The sequence below is a fragment of the Manacus vitellinus genome, unplaced genomic scaffold (genome assembly GCF_001715985.3).
Source record: "Manacus vitellinus isolate BGI_N305 unplaced genomic scaffold, ASM171598v3 scaffold_1_pilon, whole genome shotgun sequence".
In the NCBI taxonomy this organism is placed as follows: domain Eukaryota; kingdom Metazoa; phylum Chordata; class Aves; order Passeriformes; family Pipridae; genus Manacus; species Manacus vitellinus.
The window spans coordinates 30,694,199-30,718,711 of record NW_021939396.1 but is presented as its reverse complement, the minus strand read 5'-3'; the positions used below and the strand labels follow the sequence as shown (position 1 = coordinate 30,718,711).

The 24,513-nt window shown below is 39.4% G+C and overlaps 1 protein-coding gene across 1 annotated transcript; it reads left to right on the top strand.

Annotated features, from left to right (window-relative positions):
- Window positions 1–1,790: 1,790 nt before the first annotated feature.
- PI15 (peptidase inhibitor 15) lies at window positions 1,791–23,877 on the top strand. The gene is made up of 6 exons (XM_008932194.2): window positions 1,791–1,967; window positions 2,521–2,862; window positions 18,958–19,076; window positions 19,268–19,400; window positions 19,570–19,685; window positions 23,447–23,877. Exons 2-6 carry the CDS (start codon window positions 2,590–2,592, stop codon window positions 23,580–23,582), a joined length of 777 nt encoding a protein of 258 aa, XP_008930442.1. The 5' UTR covers window positions 1,791–1,967; window positions 2,521–2,589; the 3' UTR covers window positions 23,583–23,877.
- The last annotated feature ends 636 nt before the right edge of the window (window positions 23,878–24,513 follow it).

The window sequence follows — 24,513 nt, the reverse complement described above, 5'->3', positions numbered from 1 at the left end:
TTACAGCTGTGAATGCTATGGCTATTTTACATTTGCTTGTATATCCTATCTGTTCTGTATAGTGCCCTGTATCATAACAGCCTCCAGGTATTGTCACAGTGTGAGTGTGAGGCAATAATTGCTGCAATGTAAAATGTGACTAACTAGTAAAATCTACCCTCTAAACTTCCTGACATGTTAAGCTGGTGTCTTCCCTTTTATAACTTATTGCAGTTCAGATGAAATCAAAGGACCTGTGGCAATTCAAAGGAGTTGAGAATTCTTATTGTATTCAAACAATGGGAAGACAGTTCTTGACATTAACATAAAAAAATATGCACTTCATTTCAGAAGAAAGAAAACTGGACAAAATGAGTCATCCAACATCTAGTCCTGCAAAGACAAATGTTATGTTCAAGTTTCTTGTACAATCATGTACAGAAATACCTGCAGCTATAAGTAGCAGTTTTGGACAGGCTGGGTATACATATTAATGTAACTAGTGATGATACTATATACTTACTTAACACCTTTCATCACAAAGTACATTATCAAACACTAGTTATTTGAGCCTTAGAACATGTCTGTAGAAGACTATTATACAGCTGTAGAGATTGCACACAGAGATTAAATGGTTTGGGTTAGGCCACACAGCAAGTAAGTAGCAGAGCCAAAAGGAGAGCGTGAGTGTTGGCTACCGGCCCTGTGCTCCAACTATTGGACTGCACTTCCTTACTACTTAATTCCCATATTGCTTCTCTAATAGAGCTACTGAAACTTTTGAGCACTCTGTCAGTTTTGGTGTAATATCAAACCCGTTGTGTTTCTCTCTCTCAGTTCCTTTATGATGTCACAAAATATTGTAATTACACTTTGGAGGGTCTCATTTTACAGGTTGCCCCAAGTCGTCCAGCCCTGGTGGGGGATCAGCCTGACATTGTATAGCTCCCATCCGCTGTCCCCAGGACACAATTGCTGGCTGTTGCTGCTTCTCTCTGATTGCTTTCGTCATGGTCTCGGTGTTATGCCCTTAGCTCTGCTGTGTGAGTGGCTGGACCCTTCTGTGCTTAAATAATTCCAGCTATAGGCTAGTTAATGGGAAACACATGTCTCCCAGGCACTGGCGTGAGCTTTCGGTCCTGCTGCTCCCGCAGCTTCTCCCGAGCAGGCGTTCAGGTAACTGCAATGGGACAGCCACGACCTGACCGGAGCTCTGCCTGTGCCTCGGAGGGTGAGCTGGCGAGGGAGGAGGAGAAGGGGGCGAGCGGCGGGGGGAGCGGCGGCTCGGGGAGAGGCGATGAATGGAGCGGGGCCGCTCGCCCCGCACCGCCCCTCGCCCGCCCTCCGCTGCCCGGCGGGGTCCGGGGACATCCCCGCCGCGCGCCGGCGCGGCGGGCCGGGCCGGGCCGGGCCGTGCCGGGGGGACGGCGTTGCGCGGATTCCATTTCCCGTGGCTGGGACAACAAACTCAGGTTTGCGAACTGCGCCGTGCGGGCTCGTGGAGCTGCGTAAAACATCGTTTACCGAGCTAGCATGATGCTCGGGAAATGAGGAAAGAAACAAACACGGAGGGGGAAAAAAAAAAAAAAAAAAAAAAAAAGGAAGAAAGGTAGGAAGTAACGAAAAAGGAGTCCTGCACATTGCCTCTTTGTGCTCCGGTAGCCAGGGGTGTGATTGCGTTCCCAAAGCACCCACCCTCCGGGGTGCCACCCAATGGCTGCCGCGTGCTCGCAAAGCCCCTCCCGCCCGCCTTGGCTGAGAGGGACCCTCCGAGAGACTGCCCGTACTGGCTCTCACAGGCTGTAACATATAAAAGCTGTTAGCAGCGCCCCTGGCCAGAAGCTTCACAACTAGCAGAGTTTAGTCCTTTGGGGCGTTGTAATAAGAGACACTCTTTCACAAAGGTTCATATCATCACATAGGGGAGTGCTATATATACTGGGAGAACAATAGACTCAGTTCTTTTTTTTTCTTGGTATTATCCAGAGGTAAGCCATTCAGCTCCATAAGTTTGCTTTGCATGCAGTTTTTTCAATGCTTATCACATTTTGCTGAACTTAAGTTTTGAATGCTATTTCTAAGATGTCCTGCTTTCATGCTTTATATGTTTTCTTTTGCCTATGAGTTTATCTCTGCCACATTGTGTCAAAACAACCCATGCCTATGGGATTGGCTTAGGCTAGGATGTATATTTTCACTTTCAGTGGAAAACATGATATGAGGTTTCTTGCAGTCTCCCCATTTCAGATTTATAGTGTGGTATATGGACTGATCTGATGTGATAGCACTGTCACTATTTCAGGAATTCTACTAGCCATGATCATGTAATTAATGGTATAATGATACTTCATTTGATGTGTTTAGTAAGAATATTATTATCACTTAATACAGTTATTGAAAATTGCTCAGCAACACGTGTTCTGATTGTTTTTATGATTGAGCTGAAAGACAGAATAATTTTTCTAGTCACAGCCTGCCAGTTCACTTTGTCTTGTTACCCAGATACACAGAATCACATCTTTGACATCTTCTCTTCTACAGATCTGTTTTCTGCTGCCCTGACTTAAAGCAGAGTTCCTCTGTGGCCTATCTCTCTCCTTTGGCCCCAAAATGACAGTAATTGCTGCAATCAGTTGTACTCTCTTATTTTCCGTTCTCTGTGAAACAAGTGCATTAGTGTTGCCCAACTCCACTGACCTATTCCTGTCAGACAATAATTTCACTGACATTGAGACGGCTTTGGCAGCTCATCTGGACTCTGCAAACATTCCCAAAGCCAGGCGGAAGCGCTACATTTCACAGAATGACATGATTGCCATTCTTGATTATCATAATCAAGTCAGAGGCAAAGTCTTCCCACCTGCTTCCAACATGGAATATATGGTAAGTGAAATTTGTTTATTTCAGAGTAAAACAAACTGTAAGTCAGCAATTTAATTTTCTTAAACAGATTTCAAGGGTTCAGTTAAGTAGATAAATGGGTTTTTATCTATTATTGCTTACTAAAATGTCCTGTCCTTACATTTTTAAAGCCACATTAACTTAAGAAAGCAAAAGCTAAATACTGAACTCTGAACCTCTTATTTGCCCTGTTCAATTTTCATTTCCATGTGTCGTCCCAGTGAAGGTTCTAAGACCCAAGTAAATGAAGTGGTGAGTTAACTGCTTATTGGCTTGAGGAACAGTATACAATCACAACCTGTGATCACAAGTGTTTAAAGTTCTCATCATTAGTAGTCCTGTTGTTTTTGTGGACCACACTGAAAATCGTTGCCCTGATGCGCGTAAAAAAAAGTAGCTAATGACCATTTCTAATTTCTTTCACACATAATACTTTTGGAAGGAATATGGTAAGACTGTATTTGCAGAGTAATTCATCTGATGCACTGTTTGGCTCCTGTTCATATGTTTTACTTACTGCATATTGTTTATGAACACTTAATACCTTTATTTTTCCATCAAATACAATGTTGCTTTCAAATGTTTTGCTAATATATAGGATTTCAGTGTGCTCATTTTCCCCCTTATGGCCAAGTACTTATTATATGAATTATCTGTTCCTGCAGGTATGATAGAAGTTATTCATTCACTGTGATTTCATACTTAGCTCTGCTAGCTAAAGCAATGTGTTTGCTATTTTGTGTTCCAACTTTGAATGCATGCATACTGGACCTCTAGTGTTAAACATAGGCTGGTCGACCAAAATTTTTTTTATTTTCTAAGTAAGACATTCACATTGTTTTGAAAGCCCAGACACATTGTGTCAGCACCATAAGAAATGCTTTAAGTCACAGAGTTTCTCATGTGACAACAGACGGTTAACAGGTTTGAGAAACAGGATACCATCAACTTGACATAAAAGGAGGATAACAGTAATAGCAATTCCTCCTTTTTTAGCAGCTAACGAGTAACAATTTGGACATGGTTTCTATCACAGACATTACCTAAATCTGGATTTGATCATATAATCTGTTCAACACATCCCAGCAGCACCTCAAAATGCTGAGTGCACTCAAAATATTGCAGAATGAAGACCATAGGCTGAGTTTGAAGTCTGTTTAAGTGGAAAGGTCAGAGACAGAAAAAACAAAGAGGTCAGAAGTCAAGCTCAGTCATCATTTTCATTGCTGTGCTCTCCACTGACGTTTCCTTTGATTCTGCATAAATAAACTTTGTTGTAATGTCTGAGGGAATGGCAGCCTACCATGCCCTTCCTTGGCTTGTGTCTTTTAGAAATGTGCTCCTGCAGTTTGCTTAAGTGAAGCCAGCACCCTGTCATACTCCCAAAGGGTTTGTAGAGTACAGTGTTCTTAGCCTGTTCAGTAAAAAACCCTTTAAAATAGAGATCAAGTTTCCTCGATTAAATCTATTTAACCCTATACATAAACTGCAAAGATTTTATCTATATTGGTTGGGTATTCTGCTGCAGCTTTGCTGCAGCACAGATACAAAATCCAGATTGAAGGCATGGTCTTTACAGCTTCCATGCTATTCTTTTCCTTGCCTTTCTTACTATTGCTTTTACCAGTACCAGCCAGTCGTAGGATGTACTTGTGTTCCTGTCAGCATCAGCCCCATCAGTAGTCTCACGTGCAATGTCTAAGGCTTGCTTTCACATTTGGTTTTCCAGTCTGAAAGTACTTTGTGACTTCATGCTGCAAAATTCAAAGCAGGACTGCAGGCTACATAGGTGATGATCCAGAGTGCAGCTTGAGCTTTGATCCCTAAGTGACACACAACCCCTTTGCCACCAATTCTCCTTCAAAATTGAGTAAGTCTATGTATGTCCCATGTAACTACAGAGCAAAAAAAGCCCAGTGAGCAACATCACACGTGGTAATGTGCTCTGCCATCTCTGTTGAAGTCATGGCAGCATCTGTGTAGCTTTTTACCTCTGTGGCTACAGAAGGGTTTTGGTAGGAAGGCCTTGAAGATGGCATGGTGCTGGTAAGCCATGCCAAGACTGGAGACACCAGTCTGACTAATGCCCATTTGAGTTTGCTTTGTCCATTCTTTGCTCTCTGAATAATTTCAGTATGTGGCACAGCACCTGTTGTATCTTACAGGGATACGAGGTTGCTGCTGCTATATATAAAAGATGTTGTGTCACTCAATACTCATTTTCATTAATAAGACAGCAAACATATTGTCATTACCAGCAGAGAACGTTCACTGTACTTGAAAGAACCTTACAGAGTGTGTGTTCTTGTCCTGAATACTATGGAAAAGTGCAGGGGTAGTGAAGTAAATGGCCTTTCCCATTTTCCCTAACAATGATTAAAACGGATGTCACATGTTAGAGAGCTGGAATTGCTTACAGATGCAGTAGATTGTGGAAATCTTTTGTAAGTGTGTTAAGGTAGAGAAAAACTAAGCCGTTTAGAAGCACAAGAGAAAGATATTTTCTCATATTTTCTCTCTTATTGGTCATATTAAATAGTGTTTTGTTGTTTTTTCCTAATTCTGTTAGGAACTGTTCTCATGAATTACTGTGTCACATTCTCACTTCTGTACAGTTCCATTTGCTTTTTATTCCACCCTGGTAACAACTCAGGATTTAGTTGTATGGGTTGGTTCTTGTGATTCCAGTTCTCCACACCCAACCTTTTTGGCTGTTTTTTTTCTTGGCACATTCTGTTCCTTCCCCAGTACAGTCTGCTTCTTGCATGTTCAGTGCATTTATAGATACTCTGCACTCCCTGGGCATTATTTTCTCTGCCCTTACTGTCTAGAAAGTTTATGTGCTGTAGGGCTCTGGATGAGAGGTCTTGAAGAACAGCTTTGAATTCACATGCATTGGGTAGGGGAAAGTCAGATAAACACTGCAGTAACAGCTGGGGAAGTGTTTTAATTCTCTTTGGGAGAGGTATGTCTTAGTGCTGCTCCAGCCTGTTGCTGTATGCACTCCCCAAGGAAACTGAACAACTGAGGAGTGAAAAACTGTGATGGGAGTCATTGCTTTATTTTCAGTCTGCAGTGAAAGAAATTGGTGTGTCTTAATGCCAGTTATACTTTGGTAAATCTTTCTGTTGGGACATTGGCATCCTATGTGTTAGACTTCAAAGTAGTCCTCCTTTTGGTTCTGATTCTGGTGTTACTGATGCCTTCAACTGGATGTTTTTCTACAGGTACAAATTTAGTCATTGTATATGTGAAAAGAGAACAAGAACTTCTAAGCCAATAATATAGAATTAATGAGTCTTTATTTTAATTTGGATCTTTCTTCATCATCCTAAGACTGTTTTACTTTAGGCTGCTTGTGCTCTAAAAGCTGAGGGTGTACCTGCGGAAAGAAAGATGACACCATACTTTTGACCTGGCAAAGGGTGAAAACCATCTACTTGGCTTTGCATATTTTTTCTGAAGAAAGCAGAATAATTCCATAAAATTCATGATTCAGAAAAAGTGATGTGTAGATTTGCCAGCAGCTGTCTAGTGTGCAAAGTTTGTAAATCTGTAGATACAGTGGAAGCTTGTGAACAAACAAATCCCTTTCTGTGAATGCTAATTCTGTACTATAGAGGTCTGTTTTGCCTTTTTGGAACATCTCAGCTACTTTGTAGGCCAGTAAATATTTGCAATATACTGTCAGCTGAAATTTGAGTCTCATAAAACATGCCTTTTAGTGTGCATTGATACTACCTTTAGGCTCCCAAAACATTCATTAATGAAATATCTGATTCTCATAGGATCAGATGTTGTTTTACCTTCCTTACAGTCATCCCCACTTGAGGTCACTTTCTTTGTAGTCCATATGGTCTTTGTTGCAACCCATGTCACTGTGTGCATGCTGGCTGAGAAGGTATGCACACAGGCATGCTCTTTTCAGTGTTGCATGCAGAAGTAGTAACTGGTAGAACAGGACCTTAATGAGCATTGAACACTATCCTCCATGGAATTCCCATAGGCAAAGTGGGTTTTACTTAAGAGTACTCTAAGGTGATCTGAATAACTTGTTGAAGAGCCATAGCAAAAGACAAGCTGTGAGTAGTTCACTGCTGGTTCTGCAAGGATGAGTCCTGAGCCCAGTGTGGATCAACACAGTCATTAGTAGAATGGGAGTAACATGTCTGAAGTATAATAGAGGGGACAGGATTGCATACTCAGAAGTGTGTTTGTGGAATTATGCCTGAAGATTTAAAATTTTAGGAGAAAAAAGCGCTCTAAATAAACCTGAGCCTGCTAATGAACAGAAGATGTTCAGATATTCAAATGTTCAATTTTAATTCTTTTTTTTCAGTGATGTGTAACTGCACTTTTGTATTTGGGAAAACCTGCCCCTTGTTGAACATGTCACTTTGTAGGACTCAAAACAGTAAAAGATTTGCAGACTAGCCAGAACTGAGTTTAGCTGAGTTGGTTAGAGCATGGTGCTAATAATGCTATGGTCGCAGGTTTGATCCCCATACAGGACATTTACTTAAGAGTTGGACTGGATGATCCTTGTGGGTCCCTTACAACTTAAAATACTCTGTGACTGTGATTTTGGCTACCTAGGAGTTATTTTGTGTTTCTCATCAGCAGGTGGCAGGGGAACTGGAAGGGAATGAAGAATATGAGCCTATCAGTTTCTAGTAAATCTGCATAAAAGACCGTGATAACATGGACAAATGAAATTACCTATTATTCTAAAAGAAAAGTAATTGTGTTCCAAAAGAAGTTCCTGTAGTCCTGTGAAGGAGCCCATGTGTGTCATGCTGGAAATCTGTGTACTCTGTATGCTTCAGGAAAGACCCTCTTTGCTGAGGTGATGAATTTGGATACTTAGCTTCTTGTCCCAGATAATTTGCAGACGAGACAAAGTCAGGTCAGAGAAGCAAGAAAATAACCTACTTAGTGGTCATAAATGTAAATAAGTGCATTATTATGTCACTTCTAAATCTGAAAGTCTTGATAAAAATCTCTTGCTGTCAAGGTGATCTTAAAGATGTTCTGTGAATATGCAGTAGGTGATGGGTAAGACAAAATGAAAAAAAAAAAACAAACAACAAACCTACTTCAAGTTTTCCAAAGTCCTATTTAATACCTTTTATATGGGCATGGAAAGACTGAGTTAATTTGGTTTTCTCTACAATTCAAAAGCATTTCTGATAAACAATTTTTTTTTTGCTGTTGTCAGTATGGTTTCTTACAGACCATTCTAAACTTTAAAGGACATTTTGTTCTTGAGTCATTTGCTCTGGTTTATCTCTGTGGTCCCACTGAAATCATACATGTCTGTGAGTAAGGGTTGCAGGGCTAGTTCCTTCAAGATTTATGTCTAATGAGTTGGATAGGATCTCTTAATTCATGTAGTTTATCCCTGGCCTGCTGCAGGACTTCCTTCTGCATTACATACATATGGTTTTCATCTTGTCTATTCCTGAACACATATAGTGATGCTGTCTCAGTCACATCTCTTGGCAAATATTTTACCTTAGGAATAGAAATAATTTCCAAATGTCTAACTTAAATATTTCCCTTTAAAACTCAGATAATTAATCTTTATATGCATTTTTAACTGCCAATAGTATTGCTATACTTTTTCATTTCAATCATTACCCTTTACATATTTACTGACAGTTTTCTTGGCATTAAGATGCATTTATGCATATTATTGTTCCTTAATTTCCATGTGTATGTCGTTACAATACTTCTGCATATTGGATCAAATGACAGTTGCACTCCATTTACAGCTCCTTTGTTAAATTAGTGAACACACCCTTCAATGTCAAAGAAGATTAGGCCCATCATTTTAGCCAGGCATGTTCAAGGACACAAGTGCCATAATGCAATAAAGAATTTACCGTAGAAGTTACTGGCAGCCTACTTTTTCCATTGAGTAGCCCTGTTCTCTTAAATCCCATATACCTGGTGAAAGTTGAAATAAAGTAATCAGATGATGAGTCAGGGTACAAAGATCTTAATATACTTTTCATCATGCCAGAGCAAAAAGCAAAACCCTAAAGGTAAGTGTAGTCCACCCCAGTCTTCTGGGAGGAGAGAGATCAAGATGCTTGGAGCTTCCCCACTGTGGTCCACCTATCCCAATTTGCCATAGCTTTTAGCTTGCTCTCTGCTGGGAATTCACAAGTGATGTAAGAACAAATGAGAAGGGGTGTAATGGTGGAATGTGTTCACTGGTTCCAGTTTCTGCCTCTTACTACTTGTGCTTCTGTTCAGCCAGTTGGTTATGTCCCTTCTGCCTAGTACCATAACCCAGCACCTGGAGTGTCTGAAGATCGTGGACTAATGAATTCTGGAATATTGATCCTCTCAGCAAGTTAGAATAGTACAGAACGAAGTGATGTGATTTACATGGTTACAGTTAAGGGTGTTTGTCTGCATCACAGCTTGGAAAGGAAGCAGTTATTTAACAGCAGACTCAGTCTTTTTCTTCAGTGGAGGCACAATGTGGCAACTGACAGTGAGCTGAAATAAAGCAAGAATAGATGGAGCTTACTTTCCACGAATTTTGGCACAATAGAGTTACCTACCTCTCACAGGTGAGTTTAGCCACTTATCTGTTTCCTAGTGCACCATGGTCAATAATGCAGCACTTGGCTATCACTGAGATGTAGGATGCTGCCCATTTTTCTAGCAGTTTCATTTACAGAAAGCTAGGAAAGCCTGTTCAGTCTCAGTAACTGGTGTTTATCTGGGGTCAAATCCAAATGGATGCTAGCTATATGAAGTACAAAAGCCATCTTTTACGTTCAGAGTGAACGATAGAAGACCTGTTGAAAAGTTGAATGGAAAAGACTCTCCTAGAAAGTGCTCCTTGAAAAATCTGAAAATACTCCCCAAAAATGCTGTTGTTGATAAGTATTTTGAAAGAAAATGACTGTGCTAAACTTGCTTTGGTACTAGAGCTCCATTCCAATGTTTTATGCATAACATCCATCTTGATGGTGTTTTAGAAGAGAATATTTACATTATTTAAATTTAGTATTAGCACAAAGCCTTCTAGGAGTTTAAACAAACAACAACCAACATAGTAGAGTCTCAGAAAAAAAGGAGGCTGCCCAGAGCCCTCAGATTTAGACATTCCTTTATTATTAAATGTAGCACCTCTTGAACTCCTTGGCTAAAAACAGAGACAGGGCATTTTTCACAAGAATCTTGATCCAAAGTACACAGTACTTTGTTTCATACATGAATGGAGATGATAGTAACCTTAAACCTCTCAACTTTTTTATCCTCTTTCCATACCTGAAAAGAGAAATAATCTATCAAGGTCTTTGAAAATGTGTATCCTAAAGACAGCAAAAGATGGAAATCCCAGGATAGCCCCTTGTTTGCTTTTTGTACACAGAACAGCATCTTCAGCTCAGGCATCTCCATGTATGAATGCATTTGCAGGTGCCCTCGGATGGGGTTTTGGGTCTATTTTAACACAACTGAGAATGAACGGGTTTTGCACCTATATCGATTTTTGTGATATCTGTTAATCTGTATCAAGAGAAAAAATCTTAAATTGAGCTCTCTTCTTCTGAGAATAAAGAACTATTTTTCTTAATCTTTATTCTGTAGAAAGAAGAAGCTTCTATGTGTTTTCTTTTGTGTCATGCTGCTATGTCTTTCAGCTAAAGCTACTTAGAATATTGTAAGTATTTTCTTTGAAAACTTTTGAAGAAATTAGGAACATTTTTATCTTTTAATAAAAAACTTCAGTGGTTAGTAACAAAAATAAGTAGAGAAAATGGGTTTTTTTCATATAGATGAGAAACAAAACAATACAATACAATACGTATATTTTTCATTCGCATTTTGTGTTTCTAAGAAAAGAAAATTTGCTCTAATCACATATAAAATAATAGAGGTCAGACACTCTCCTGTTCGGACTTATGACCAATTGTCAGGGCGACATGGAGCTAGGCAAAGTTTGGTCCTTTTTGTTACCACTTCTAAGATAAGTTTTTGCCAACTAAAATATGTCTTGCAGTAGGTTAGAAAAGCACTGAATATTTTAAGATATGTAGCTCTGATACTTTACTTTTCCAAGAACTAAACAAATAATAGCATAGCAGGGAAGCTTATTGTTATTAAATCTGACAGCCTACCAATTTTCTTTTTTTCTTGTTGTTTAAAAGCCTGGTGCCAAATATGAAAAGAAATGCAGACAACCTTTAGAAGAAACAAATTGACTATTTGCAGTGGTCAAGCTTAAATGATAGACCTTTTTATTTGCGCAAAATAGACACCCAGGAACATAAACTCCTGTGTAAAATATAGACTTGAATTTTCATAAGAGGAGTGTTTCTGGCAGTGAGGTTTCTTGGACATCTGTCTGGTGATGCACTGATTAAGACAGACCTTCTAATACTGAACCCTTCAGGAGTGTGAATCAGATGTTTGGAGCTTTGGTTATATGAGAGTAAATTTACCATAAAACATTGCACAGATTTACTTTGAGTTGCAGTGGAGTATTGGACAAGCAGCTTGATGTATTAACCCTCTATTTATTTGCAAAGGAATGACGTACAGAGCTGCAATTCCCATGAAGATATTTTTCTTTAGAGGGCAGACTGGCAATTTTCTGTGTAAACTTTCTAATTATTACCTAATGCATGTGAGAAAGGACCTACATCTGTGGTAGCCACCAATTACAATAAGCACAGAAAAATTTCTAACAGGTGGAAGTTGAGATTAAAAAATATTCATATTCCTAGAGAGAGAACCTAGAGTCCAAATGATCTCAAGGCCAAATAAATACGTAAAGTTTGCCAAATCTGTCTATAAGTTCCAGTGAGCTCATATGTTTTCACCACACAGTGTGTATTGAGAAAAAGTGAAGGCAAAGAGACAAGGTTCCTTCAGTCACTTTGCTGAAAAAGCATGCAAGCAGAAGGGCTGTTGGATTGTTTTATTAAGCTTTGTGCCAGATTTGTGGTAGTGAATGTGGAAGGGGGGTTCTACAGAAAGTTTCTAGACCTTAAAATGCTACAGGTTTGACTGTATGAAAATGAAGGGGAGAAGTTGTACCCTGCACCCCACTGTGGGATTTCAGAGAAACAGCCACTGTGCAAACGGTGTGGCTGGTCCAAGGCTGAGTGACCTGTGAGGACAGACCTGTATGCTGGAGAGTAGCAGCCTACATGTGCTAATCCGCTCTGGGACTTGCACTAGCAGCTGTGGAATGCAGCTGCACAGATGGACTGGACATGTCAGACTTCATCCCTTGGCTTCACAGTGTTTTCCCTGGAGGAAGAAATTGCTTGAGTCAAGGTCTTCTTCTTTCTCACTTGCTGCCATTCTGGGAGCAAGAATTTTTGATCTTCAACTGGGCAAACAAACAGAAGCACAGGGCTGCTGGAGAGTAAAATAAAAGGTCTGAGATGAAAAGGCTAATTTTTTGACTGATCACTGCTAAAAGGTCCTACTGGCTTTCTTTCTGAGGTGCCTAGGAACCACTATGGATTTGTTTGTGCAAAATAACAATCTGAACATCACTAATGTGAGTCCACAGTAAACATATATTAATGACAAATAAGATGCCAAAACTGGGAAACAAATTGCCACTTTTTATTCCTTCAAAGTGTAGAAGTGTTGCCATGCAACTCTATTCAAATTGCATATCCCAGCATTTCATTTGCCATCTCATCACCTAACTGCAGTCCTGTAAAGAAGCTGTTGTAGAGGGGACTGATTAAAACAGCATACTTCACCTGTTTGCTCTGGATTTGTACCTGGTACTTGTCACTCCAGCTGTACAGCTGGAGGCAGCCAGCTGAGGGTCTAGTCATGCCACAACTGTTCTGTCATTATGATCAGCAACCCTCACTCTATGGGCACTGGGGGAATTCCTAGGAAGGTAGTGGGTGACCATGTTTTGCCTAAGGTATTTGTTTTATCGTTGAGAAATATGCATAATACTGTGTCATATTAAAAGACCACAACAAACTAAACCCAAACAGTGAAGTATTGAAGACTGCTTCTGGTATTTAATACTCACAGCAGTGCTCTGATGAGGTTCCCTTGTACTCTTGTGCAACTGAGGAGAGCTTCCTTGCTACTGGCAATGAAACAGAGCCAAGAAAGATCAAGGATCATGATGGCAAAAGAAAAATGAAAGCACAATTTTGGATCCCTCAAGGGCTTTAAAATGGTCATTAGCAGAGCCCCTAGGCTATGAGGTTGAAAACATATCTTGACGGATTCCCCAGTTAGCCCATGTGTTCTATCTTACAATCTCAGGGAAGGAACGCTACTATGTATCTAATTTTTTTTTAATATTTAAACACTTCTAAAAGCTTCCAGTTTACACACAGATACCTACACAGAATGAAAGAATCATTAATACAGTGTACCACTGTGTATTCTGCTCCCTTTGTATTTAGATCACAAATTCTTGCTACCTGTTGCCATTAATAACCATTTCAGAGTACTCGCAGAGAAGAGGAGAGTTCATTGTCACTTGATTTGGTAGTGATGTCTCTCATACAACAAGGCCTGCATAGAGACACAACAATGTTAAGTCAGGTTTGCTGAGAACATCTGAAAATGATGGATATGTGAAATCACAGTTCAATTACACTGACTAAAGCAAAGCAGAGATTAAAAGCATCATTTTCAGGTTATGAAGCCCACCACTGGTGCTACAGAAATATTGGGCCTTGGGATTTTATTGATATCAAGGAAACGTGTCATTTTGGGTCTGTACCTTTATTAAAGCAGGGGGCATATATTTATTACAGGCCTTCAGTATGGCTAGGTGAAAGAGTTAATGTCAGGCACTCCTTAAGAACCTATCTTTTTCATGGAACACTTCTCAGTTTTGCCACACAAAAGGTTGTAGTCCTCTTAGTCTTCTCTGTAAGTACTCATTTAAGTGGAATAGCTTTCTCCTTCTGTTGCAGAAATAGGAGGTAAAGCTGAAAGCAACAAGGTGACCTCACTACTTTATCTGTAAGTAGAAGACGGTGAACAAGTTTACCAAAACAAATACGTGGAACACTTCTAATCACTTGTTCAGGCTCTGCTAACAGATGTTGCAGTAGGCCTTTTAAAACAAGGAATTTGAAACTTTTTTCTTTACAAATAAGATTACCATAGGGTAAACGTATCCAGAGTAGCAGCATATTTTTAATAATACATCAGTCCTTTAGTGATTATGTTTGCCTCCCAAGATATGTATTGAGCAGAGGGTCAAGAGAAAGCTACTGCATTTAAATGATTGATATTTGGAGTACAATTCTGCCTGCAATGAAAATGAGCAGAACCATTCAAGTTATAGTTAGAAATGGTTATGTACACAATTCCTCACATTAAAACATAGCCATTAATGTAGGAAGAGAACAGCCAATTATTTTTCAACAAATGTTGTGGATCTTTGCAATATTGTAGTGGTTTCTTTTTCATCATCAGATTGTTTATTGAGCTTCATAATTTTTTTAATATCTAAGAGCATAGTTGTGACCAGCACCTCCTGTTCCAACAAAGCTATTCCAATAAAGAACAAAAGGGCAACTTCATCCCTTCTACATATAAATTATCTAAGAATGAGTGAGAGACAGCTATAGAAACAGCTATAAAAAGGGAGGGTACAAGGCAACTGTGACCCACAAAATTAAAAGGCTTCCCTTGGGGAAGTTAGTTCACTTTTTGGGCTTCAAGAAATTTCGTTCAACAAGAAGGAGATTTTGTTGTACACTATTGCTTATTACACATTCTATGGATTAAATATTTTACTATTTGTTTACTGATGGAAACAAAAAAAAACCAAAACAAAACAAAAACTTGGATGAAATTCTGGCTCACTGGCAAAATTCCTGCTGACTGTATTAATGCTAAGATTATACTCCTAACTCTCAAGATGCATGTGCTGTGTGAGTGCAGAGAACACCCCAGAGCTGCCTCACAAAGTGGTCTCTGGTGTTGAAATACCCTGTGTAGAAGCACTGTCTTGTTCCTTGTGTTCAGTCCTCTCGAGAATTTTCAAGTGACGTGTAGTTTTAAAGTGTTGTTTTGCAGAGAGCACAGACAGCTTTCTAGGAAATTAGTCTTTGGCTCAAGAAAGAAAAGTAAATTGGCCAAAGGATGTTCATTTCAAGTTGCCAGTGGAAGTGTGGTGACATACTTTAACTCTATTGCAGCTCAGTTAGACCCAGTTGAGGGGTGGGAGGGTTTCCATGATGGACCAAATCAGTGATATGGAGCTTTAAGCGGATCTTTATACTGTATGGAAGGAGGGTGATTTCTTCCCCAACTACTTACAACCTAGCAAATGAAGATTTGCTATCTCCAGGGAGAGAATAAGCATAGTTTGGCAGTGGGAGTTTGCATGATCAGCATTTAAGGATGAGTCACCTTCTCGGACCTTAACCCACTGAGTATGGAAGTCTTTCTCCTTTTTCCCTTTTACAATTTTGTGTTCATGTCAAGCAACTCTCTCTGATGTGCTTAATAGGAACACTGGATTGTCCATAATTTCAGAGTTTATAGTTTTGTTTATCACTTTGGGTTTTTATAACTCTTTGCTAATTACCTCGAGCTTTTTAATTTCTCCTCATACAAAAACTGTCCCTCTTGCTTTCTAGTTACTTCAGTTTCTCTTTTTAGAGTATTTTTGTATTTCTTTATATGCTATTTATCTATGTACAACAACGAAGCCTCATGGGTTCAAAAATCTAAATGTCTTTACCCTGTTCTCTTGCATGCCCAAAACAGGGGACTGAACTGAGATACAAATTATTACAAGTGTGGACTCAAGATTAGATTTTTTTTGAAAGGGCTGAACTAATGGTACATTCTCTGACAATTTAGAAGACTTTAGGTCATTACGAGACAAGTTTTTCTACTTCAGTTTATATTAGTTGCTTACCTTTTTATAGAATCATAGGATCATTTGGGTTATACAGGACCTTAAAGATCATCTATGTACCAGCTTAATCAGAGTCCCATCCAACCCGGCCTTGAACACTTCCAGGGATGGGGCATCAGCAGTTTCTCTGGGCAACCTGTTTCAGAGTCTCACCATCCTCTCAGTAAATAACTTCTTCCTAATATCTAATCTAAACCTTCCCACTTTCAGCTTAAAACCATTCCCCCTTGTCCTATCACTTCATCCCAGTGCAAAAAGTCTCTCTCCATCTTTCTTGCAGGCTCACTTCAGGTACTGGAAGACTCTATAAAGTCTCCCTAATGCCTTCTCTTCTTCTGTTGTTAATCTAGAGCCAGTTCACCTTTTCTTCTAGGAATGTAAAATATAATAAAATAAGGAAGGTGAACCACTTCGACTTCTTCCTTGAAATACAAATGACTTACATACCAGTATGGGACTCTGTACAAAGGCTTTTCATCAACCTGCTAATGAAGAAATAGAGGAAATTGAAAGATGCTGCATATGCTCACCTGCCCCTTATTTCTTAGTCAGTAGTTATTTTCTTTCTCTTTGTCTCTATTTTTTTTATGTTTGCCAAAAATTTATTCTGTCCAGAAACTGGTCAAGAGTAAAAAGATAACAGAAAACAGAGTGTACTATATATGACAAACCCATGACATTTTAACTGAGTTTGAAAGAACACTCTGAAACTTTACCAATCAAATGCTTCAGATGATTCCTGATAACCAGAAAATGAAGCTGAGAAGAAGTGAAAGTGAACTAGAAATACTCTCAATGTCCAAGGCAGGGACTGTGCCTCATTTGAGAGGCTTTTAATAGTGAAAACCTAATCCAGTCTTCACATTTCTTTCAAACACCTAGTATGCTATTTTGCAAGGCAATTTAGTACACAAAAATATGCTGTGTGGAAATCAGGATCTCGGCACTGTTTGTGCAAATACAGTACACATTTAGATTATTGTGGGAGTGCAGCCAGGTCACTTGGGAGCAAGCATGCAAACCTCATGTTCAGCCTCCTGGCAGGAGCACTCATGCCAGAAGCATGATTAATCCCAGCAAAGGAGGGTGTTTATGGGGTGTCACAGTCCTGGCGGAGCAGCCCCTTATGGATACACACCAGGCAGCTGTGTTTGGACCCACATGCTGGATCCATGTGCTCCTCTGCTCCCCTGGGCCTGGGCAGGCTCCAAACGCCCACTGTGGCCCCAGCCTTTCAGCCCACTCCCCAGGCGGACTTTTATGCTTGTACCTTCTCTTTAAGCCCTCTTTTTGGGACCACTGCTGTACCACAGGGATTATAAAGGTTTTTTTGTACACTGGCCACATGCAGCTAGTTAACTAAATGGCAGAGATTCAAAGCAGAAGAAATGTCTATGCACTGGTTTCTTCACCTTGGGCCCTGGAGCACATCCTGAGCTTTGGATGGTGCCATATCAGTCCTATGTCCCCTCTCTTTTACCCTCATGCTCCAGCTTAGCCTTATCTTCCCTAGTTACACACTCATCTCTAACTCCTCCAAGAAACTCCAGTAATTTTTCAGAGCTGAAGTCTAAGTGTTCTTTGGCTTGAAAACCATTCCTTCATAGCATGCTTCGTCTCTCTTTTGTCCTCATACTGGCATGCTTTGACTTTGTTCTGGGAGCTTTTCTGAACAGGTGTAAAATAGATCTTTGTGTTGAGCATCACCTATCTTTCTGTCCCTAGGGTGGTTCTACTTGAATGGAGGATGATTTGCGTTAAGGGTTCTTATTGGTCTCTGTTGCACTTCACCTTTAATCTTGAAAGTACCTCACCCACTACACATTCACAAAAGCTTGGTTCAGTGGTCTAGCAATTTCATAAAATTTACTAAATTTTGTCCTTCTCACTGAGAGAAATTTCTCAAACTAACAGAGTCAGGGCATGAATTACTGTCCTAGTCAATGATTAGCCTTTTCATTCTGCAGGTTAGTGAAATTAAAACTGAATTCAGTCTTAGCAATCATTATTAGCGTGTAATTCAGAAAATATTTGTGACATGGGCCACCTTATGCTTTGATAAGTTTATTTTTGACTTTGCCTGTTATTTCATACCTCTGTTTCATAGCCATTTGAGATTTATGAGTTTGAGTTTGCGTTTGTCTTTAAAGAGCTGTAATGGGCTGCGTGGGCAATTTTACCAGATTCTGTTCCTGCCTTTATACCTGCAAGTCACTACAACTATCCTGCACCTAAACACTCCACACAGGGTATTCAAAATATGCATCTAATTCCAGAATCTACAGCCTACTTGGGTATCCCTTAAGCAACTAAGATATACAAGGATTTGTGTGCACTTATAACATAGCAGTGAGATATTCTTTATCCAGAGCTCCAGTAGGTTATATTGTCAGTACCTTGATTATTGCTGAGGCAAGCTTGTTTTGCTATTTTGCTGCGGAGAAAGCAGCAGTTACAAATCAGGCATGTAATTGAGCAGGCAAGGCATATAAAGCAGATAGTGTTTAAGTTCATTTGTCATGTTCCAAACATTGCAGAACTTAAGAATTGAAATCGTCTCTTCTTACAGAGCTGTTATCCTTTTAGTCCAGGCAGTGAACAATGTCAGCTCCTGTGCAGAATAAAGTAATGAAACTCATACTGCACCTGGAAACTATTCATAGTCTTTGCCTTTGTGTAAACCCTTTTATTGACCTTGTGACCTCAAATATGAAGAGCTGCCACACACATTCACTCTGGCTATAGATATTCATGAGGTCCTATTTCAAATTTTTTGGTGTTTTTGTGGGCTGTGTAATACCTATGCTGAATTGTTCTTCCTCATGTTCCTCTACTTCACTTTCTATCTGAGTCTCAGCCAATATTTCACTCCTCTCCACACATGGATCTCATCAACACAGGAGGGAAAATGGTAGGAGAATGTCTGTTAGGTGAAGGGCTTTTCCAGAAAAAAAAGGGAGAGATCTGAATACTTGGCTTCCTCTAATGATGTGGGCAGGAATTCTGTCCAGCAATAGGGCAAATTCTGCTGGATACTGTACATGCTGCCTCACATCTTTCCAGACCTGATGTGTTACAATAGTATATTTGTGAGTTAAGATACTTCTTGTGTTCTAGTACTATGATTGGTATTTGTTTTTTTCTGTTCTACTGCTAAGGATATTTTATTTTGTTAGGTCTGGGATGAAACACTTGCCAAATCTGCAGAGGCTTGGGCTGCTACATGCATTTGGGACCATGGACCTTCCTACCTACTGAGATTCTTGGGCCAGAACCTGTCTGTAAGAACTGGAAGGTAAAAGGATACCCTACAAAACAATTATTTTGTCAACCTTTGAACCACCTTTGAGATCCAGATTTTGGACTGATGCTAGGGTCATCTGCTCTTCTATAGTTTGCATCCATCTATGTTCATTTGACTTAAGAATATTATTGCTTAATACTGCGCCCCCAGTGTTACTCTTTCTGTATTTTAAACAAACACAGGTATCGATCTATTCTCCAGCTGGTAAAGCCATGGTATGATGAGGTGAAGGATTATGCTTTCCCTTATCCTCAGGACTGCAATCCCAGATGCCCCATGCGATGTTATGGACCCATGTGCACCCATTACACACAGGTTGTATAAATTATTTTCCTCTATTCAATATATACTCTCCAAAGCTGAACTTTTCTATGATGTATCTATATGTCCCTCTCTCAAATAAATGTGTATATATATATTGTATATATATATGTATATTTATTCTTTTCAATTTGGACTTCACCAATAATAAATATTTATTCAGATGGTTTGGGCCACTTCCAATCGTATAGGCTGCGCAATCCACACGTGCCACAATATGAACGTCTGGGGATCTGTTTGGCGACGAGCTGTTTACTTGGTATGCAACTATGCCCCAAAGTGAGTTACTTTATTTTTGTTTATTTTTATATTTTGTGCATGTTTTGTTCCCCTCATTGGACTGCTTAATCCTTTTTCTGCAGCATGACCTCTATTTGTGCCTTTGATTTGGGCTGTTCCTTTATTCAAACTTTTCATCTGAACATACAGAAATGTATGACTTCAGTGTACAAGAAAGAAAAGGAATCAACTTGATGTGTATGAACCAAAACCAAAACCTTGTTTTCTGTTGTTGCTGTTTATATTATTGTAAAAACTTTTTTTTTTGTCTTCCTTCTTTGCCTGACTCTACTTTACTTTGAATTCCCTATTTCTTCACTCTCTTATATATATACACATGGTGAACTAGACTTCCTTAGGGAAGCAATTCCTCTCTATATCAGGCATTTGATTTACCGAGGGGTGGGCCTGTGCGAACCTCATGAAGTTCAGTAAGGCCAGATGCACCTGGGTTGAGGCAATCCCAAGCACAAATACAGGCTGAGTAGAGAATGAATTGAGAGCACCCCTGAGGCGAAGGACTTGTGAGTGTTTGTGGATGACTCAGCAAGGCATGCTTGCAGCCCAGAAAGCCAACCATATCCTGGGCCGCATCAAAAGAGGCATGACCAGCAGGTCAAGGGAGGTGATTCTCCCCTCTACTCTGTTCTCCACCTGGAGTGCTGCATCCAGCTCTGGGGTCCTCAGCACAATAAAGATGTGGATCTGTTCGAGCAGGTCCACAGGAAAACCACTAAGTTGATCACGGGGCTGGAACACCTCTCTTATGAAGATAGGCTGAGAGAATTGGGGCTGTTCAGCCTGAAGAAGAGAAAGCTCCAGGGAGACCTTGTATCAGTCTTCCAGTACCTGAATGGGGCTTGCAAGAAGTCTGAAGAGAGACTTATCACTAGGGCATGTAGTGATAGGACAAGAGGAAATGCCCTTAAACTGAAGGAGGACAGGTTTAGGTTAGGTATTAGGAAGAAATTCTTTACTATAAGGGTGGTGAGGCACTGGAACAGGTTGCCCAGAGAGGTTGTGGGCTCCCCATCGCTGGAGCTATTGAAGATGGGGCTCTGATCAACCTGGTTTAGTGAAGGGTTCCCTGCCCATGGCAGTGGGATTGGAACTAGATGATCTTTAAGGTCACTTCCAACCCAAACCATTCTATGATTCATGAACAGTGATGATACTTGTTGTTGTCCACAGGGTACCTTTGCTTACGACCATGCTGCATAATGGCATCCATAACACTGGTTCCACATAAAGTCCATCAACCTAAGGCCCATGTCTACAAATCCATCTCATCTTGCCTTCCATATTAGGGTCTGTTAAAGTACAGGTCATAGACACAAATAGGCGGCCCTATATCCAGTGGCTTGCAGAGGTCTCTGTTAGGTTGAAATGAAGAAATTAATTTTCTCCCAGCATTTCCTAGACGTCATCCCAAGATTACTCTGGGTGCAGAATGAGTCAGTAAAGTATAGCGCTGAGCCATGTTCGATTTGCGGTCTGGTTTGGACCATTATTTCAAAAGTAGCATGGACAGTGTTAAGTGACTGGTTTCTCTGACTGTATACTAGGCAAAGACATAGTTCTGTATAGGAATCTAAGTATAATTAATTGAGCATGTTTTCCATAAACTCTTGGTGGCACAGGTCCATTTGTGGTAAAGACTATGCAAGAATATGTCATTATTCTAGCTGTTATATGAGTAAAAGAATTTTTAAAGATTTTGCAAGATAGGATTTAGTAAGAAAACTTACTTGGGGAAAAAACCAACTTTAGAAATCCAGGGGATTTCTCTGTCCTTTTCTTTTTAATATTTACTAGAAAAGGATGGTAAGAAATGAGTGTGAGGGAGCAAAGATTAGGCAGCAAAAACTGTATCTGACTTCTAGTTCTGCAGTATGGACAAGGTGAAATCAAAGTTTACAAGAAAAACCCAAATATTATTTGAAAAAATATTAAAAATTGCAAACTTGGTAGAATACTTCTCTCATTTTCATATATAGGAAGAAAATGGTTTTATACACTAAATATTATTGAAAACTGATGCATTGTTGTGTATCAGTTACCAATGAATTATGAAATTTTGTATTTTGTAAGTCTAAAAATCCCACTGTTTCTCAAACACCAAACCAAAGCCTGGAGTTACGAGTTTTTCTCGAGGTGAGATTGTGAATAGACCTTTAATTCATAAGTAGTGGAATAGTGATTTTCACATCTACTTCTTGCAAAGTCACAAAAATTATATTGAGTGGTCTTGCCGGGATTAAGTTTGTATTTCTAAGATTTAATTAGCTTAAGGACGTTGGGCTAAGAGTCCTTGATCACACACACATAGGTCTCTTTGCCAGTCAGTAGTTTGTGTTCGAGTAACCAGCACATCAGAATCTCCTCTACAGAATAATGGAGTGAATGTTGCAGCCCCAACCTGAGTTACTAAGACTGGAATTTGGCAAAGACTTAGGATTTAGAACTCAAGTAATTTTCACTGATACCATGCTGTAACACTTAAAAATATTTGTGCTTCCGAAATGAGGGGGGGGGAAATAAAGTTAAGGAGGATAATTGTAAAGTTTAGAAAGGCCCTGCCCCAGTTTATCTAACAGTCTGACACAAATCAGCCATGTGTTGCATAGAAAATGAAGCAGAAATCAGTTTTCAGCAAATTCTTTCTGGATTTCCATATCTGTTATCAAGCTAAATATATTTCCTGGGCACTTAATCTGCTGTACCCATTTGGAAGAGAAGTAGGAATGAGCAAATTATTTGAGATTCCTACTTTCTTCCAAGGCACAGCCCAGACTAGGGCTTTTGATCCAGTGTTATTGGCTGGGAGGTGGGGGCTGACAAAATGTTTCATAAATAATTGCATTACTCACTGCTATTCCACGTCACATGCAAACTAAAGGAAAGTTCTCTGCTCTGTGAGACATAACATTTAAATAAAAATCTAATTTTAACTTTCTGCCTACAATCATGAGTGTTGCATGAATTTCTAAAAGCTTGTGGTTTATATAAACTCCTTAAAGTCTGGATGCGTTTTTCAGATGTTCATGGATGTTTCAGAGTTACCTCTTTTCATATCATCACTTTCCAGACTTTTTACCCCTTTCCCCCTAGGGTATACTACACAGCTCTGTTCACCAGACAGGAGTCCTTCTCTTTTCATTAGCATCTATGAGACCCTTGGAAATACCCAAATTCAGTTCTTTTTAATACATTACTGGTGCAAATAGTTTTTATCTTCTCTTTTCTTGAACAATGAATTCAGCATCAGACCTTCACAGTGTGGACCTAGGGTAGTGCAACCTAAGAGTAAGATTTAACTAGTTTGTTTTTTTGTCTTCTAAGTACAAGCTTTTAAGATAACTGCTAGACAAAAAGGTGCTCAAGGAAAACCTTGCACCAATGCTTATTTTGCTAATTTTTCATAAATATAGCCCTCCAGTAAAAAATACTCTTGCCCCAGGATCAGAGAATCAAAAATCACTTGGCTGTAGCAAAAGCAAAAAGCCTGGGACTTCACCACAGAGATGAAAGGACATGGCATGGATGTCACTGGCTTTGGTTGACATGGTCATTCTCCTGCTGTTTTTTGGTTTGCTTCTCGGTAAACTACAGAAATAAATTAATATCGTGATTTTAGTAACAGACAATTTATAGGATATCAATGAAGATGTGAACTTTAGTCACTCAAAACAAGTATGTTTAATGATTTTTTTTCTTCCACTCTGAAATTACTAAGCGTTCTTTTTCTTTTTTGTTTTCAGGGGGAACTGGATTGGAGAAGCACCATATAAAGTAGGAGTCCCATGTTCAGCTTGTCCTCCAAGCTATGGAGGTTCCTGTACCGACAATCTGTGTTTCCCAGGAGTAACATCAAACTACTTATACTGGTTTAAATAAGTTAAGGTTTACATTATTTTGAAGAAAGCCCACAGATAAGTAACAAGAAGCTTGTATATTGAATTTTGCACATATTATATATAGAGAGATATTGTAATAATACTCTGATGTTTTCTTTTTGTATGCTGTTGTATAATTAACTTTCAAAGTATAGTATAATTTGGTTTTAACACTTTGGGATTTAAGACTCACGTTATCCCTTTTAGATTAGCCTTTGTTAAAGGAGAGAAAATTTTCGCCTTAGCAAGTGTAGCTTCCTGAAGGTTAGTTTATATTAAAAACACATCAAAATATAGAATATTACTTCATTTTTAAAAATAATAGCTCCAGAAAGAGAAGGGTCATTGTTTAATACTGTGCTTTAAAAATGGAGTGTGACATACAAAGCAACAAATGGCCCTCACACTCCCAGTGATTCCTCCCATTTACACCTGTGCTTCCAGCTGCAATGTCAATGGGACACTGAGCAGACAAATACATATGTGCAAGAGAAACTGCAGGTTATTACCTACCTCATGCACAGCGTCAATTGGTTTATGGTGTTTCAAGAGTTCAGCACATGGCTGCTGCTATCATCAACAATGTCTGTGTGCAGACAGGAATATTAGGGAGAATGGGGAACCACATTGGCCAAGATGCAGTGGCTGTTAACTCACAAGCCTAAAGTCTTATCTAGATAGAAAGCTACATAATTTTAAATATACTGGCATAAGAGCTCAGCTTGAATCTACATTCTTGTATTTCTGAACACAGTCGTAATGCTTATAATGGTGCTTTGCAGGAGTATATTTATTCTTGTACAGAAAAGCAAGGAAATATATTGCTACAAAGCAACATCCATCAATACATGACATCCATACTGTTTTTCACACTGTCAGTTTGCCAGTATATATGTTATCCCCCAGACTGAAACATAGTCAAGAACCAGGAA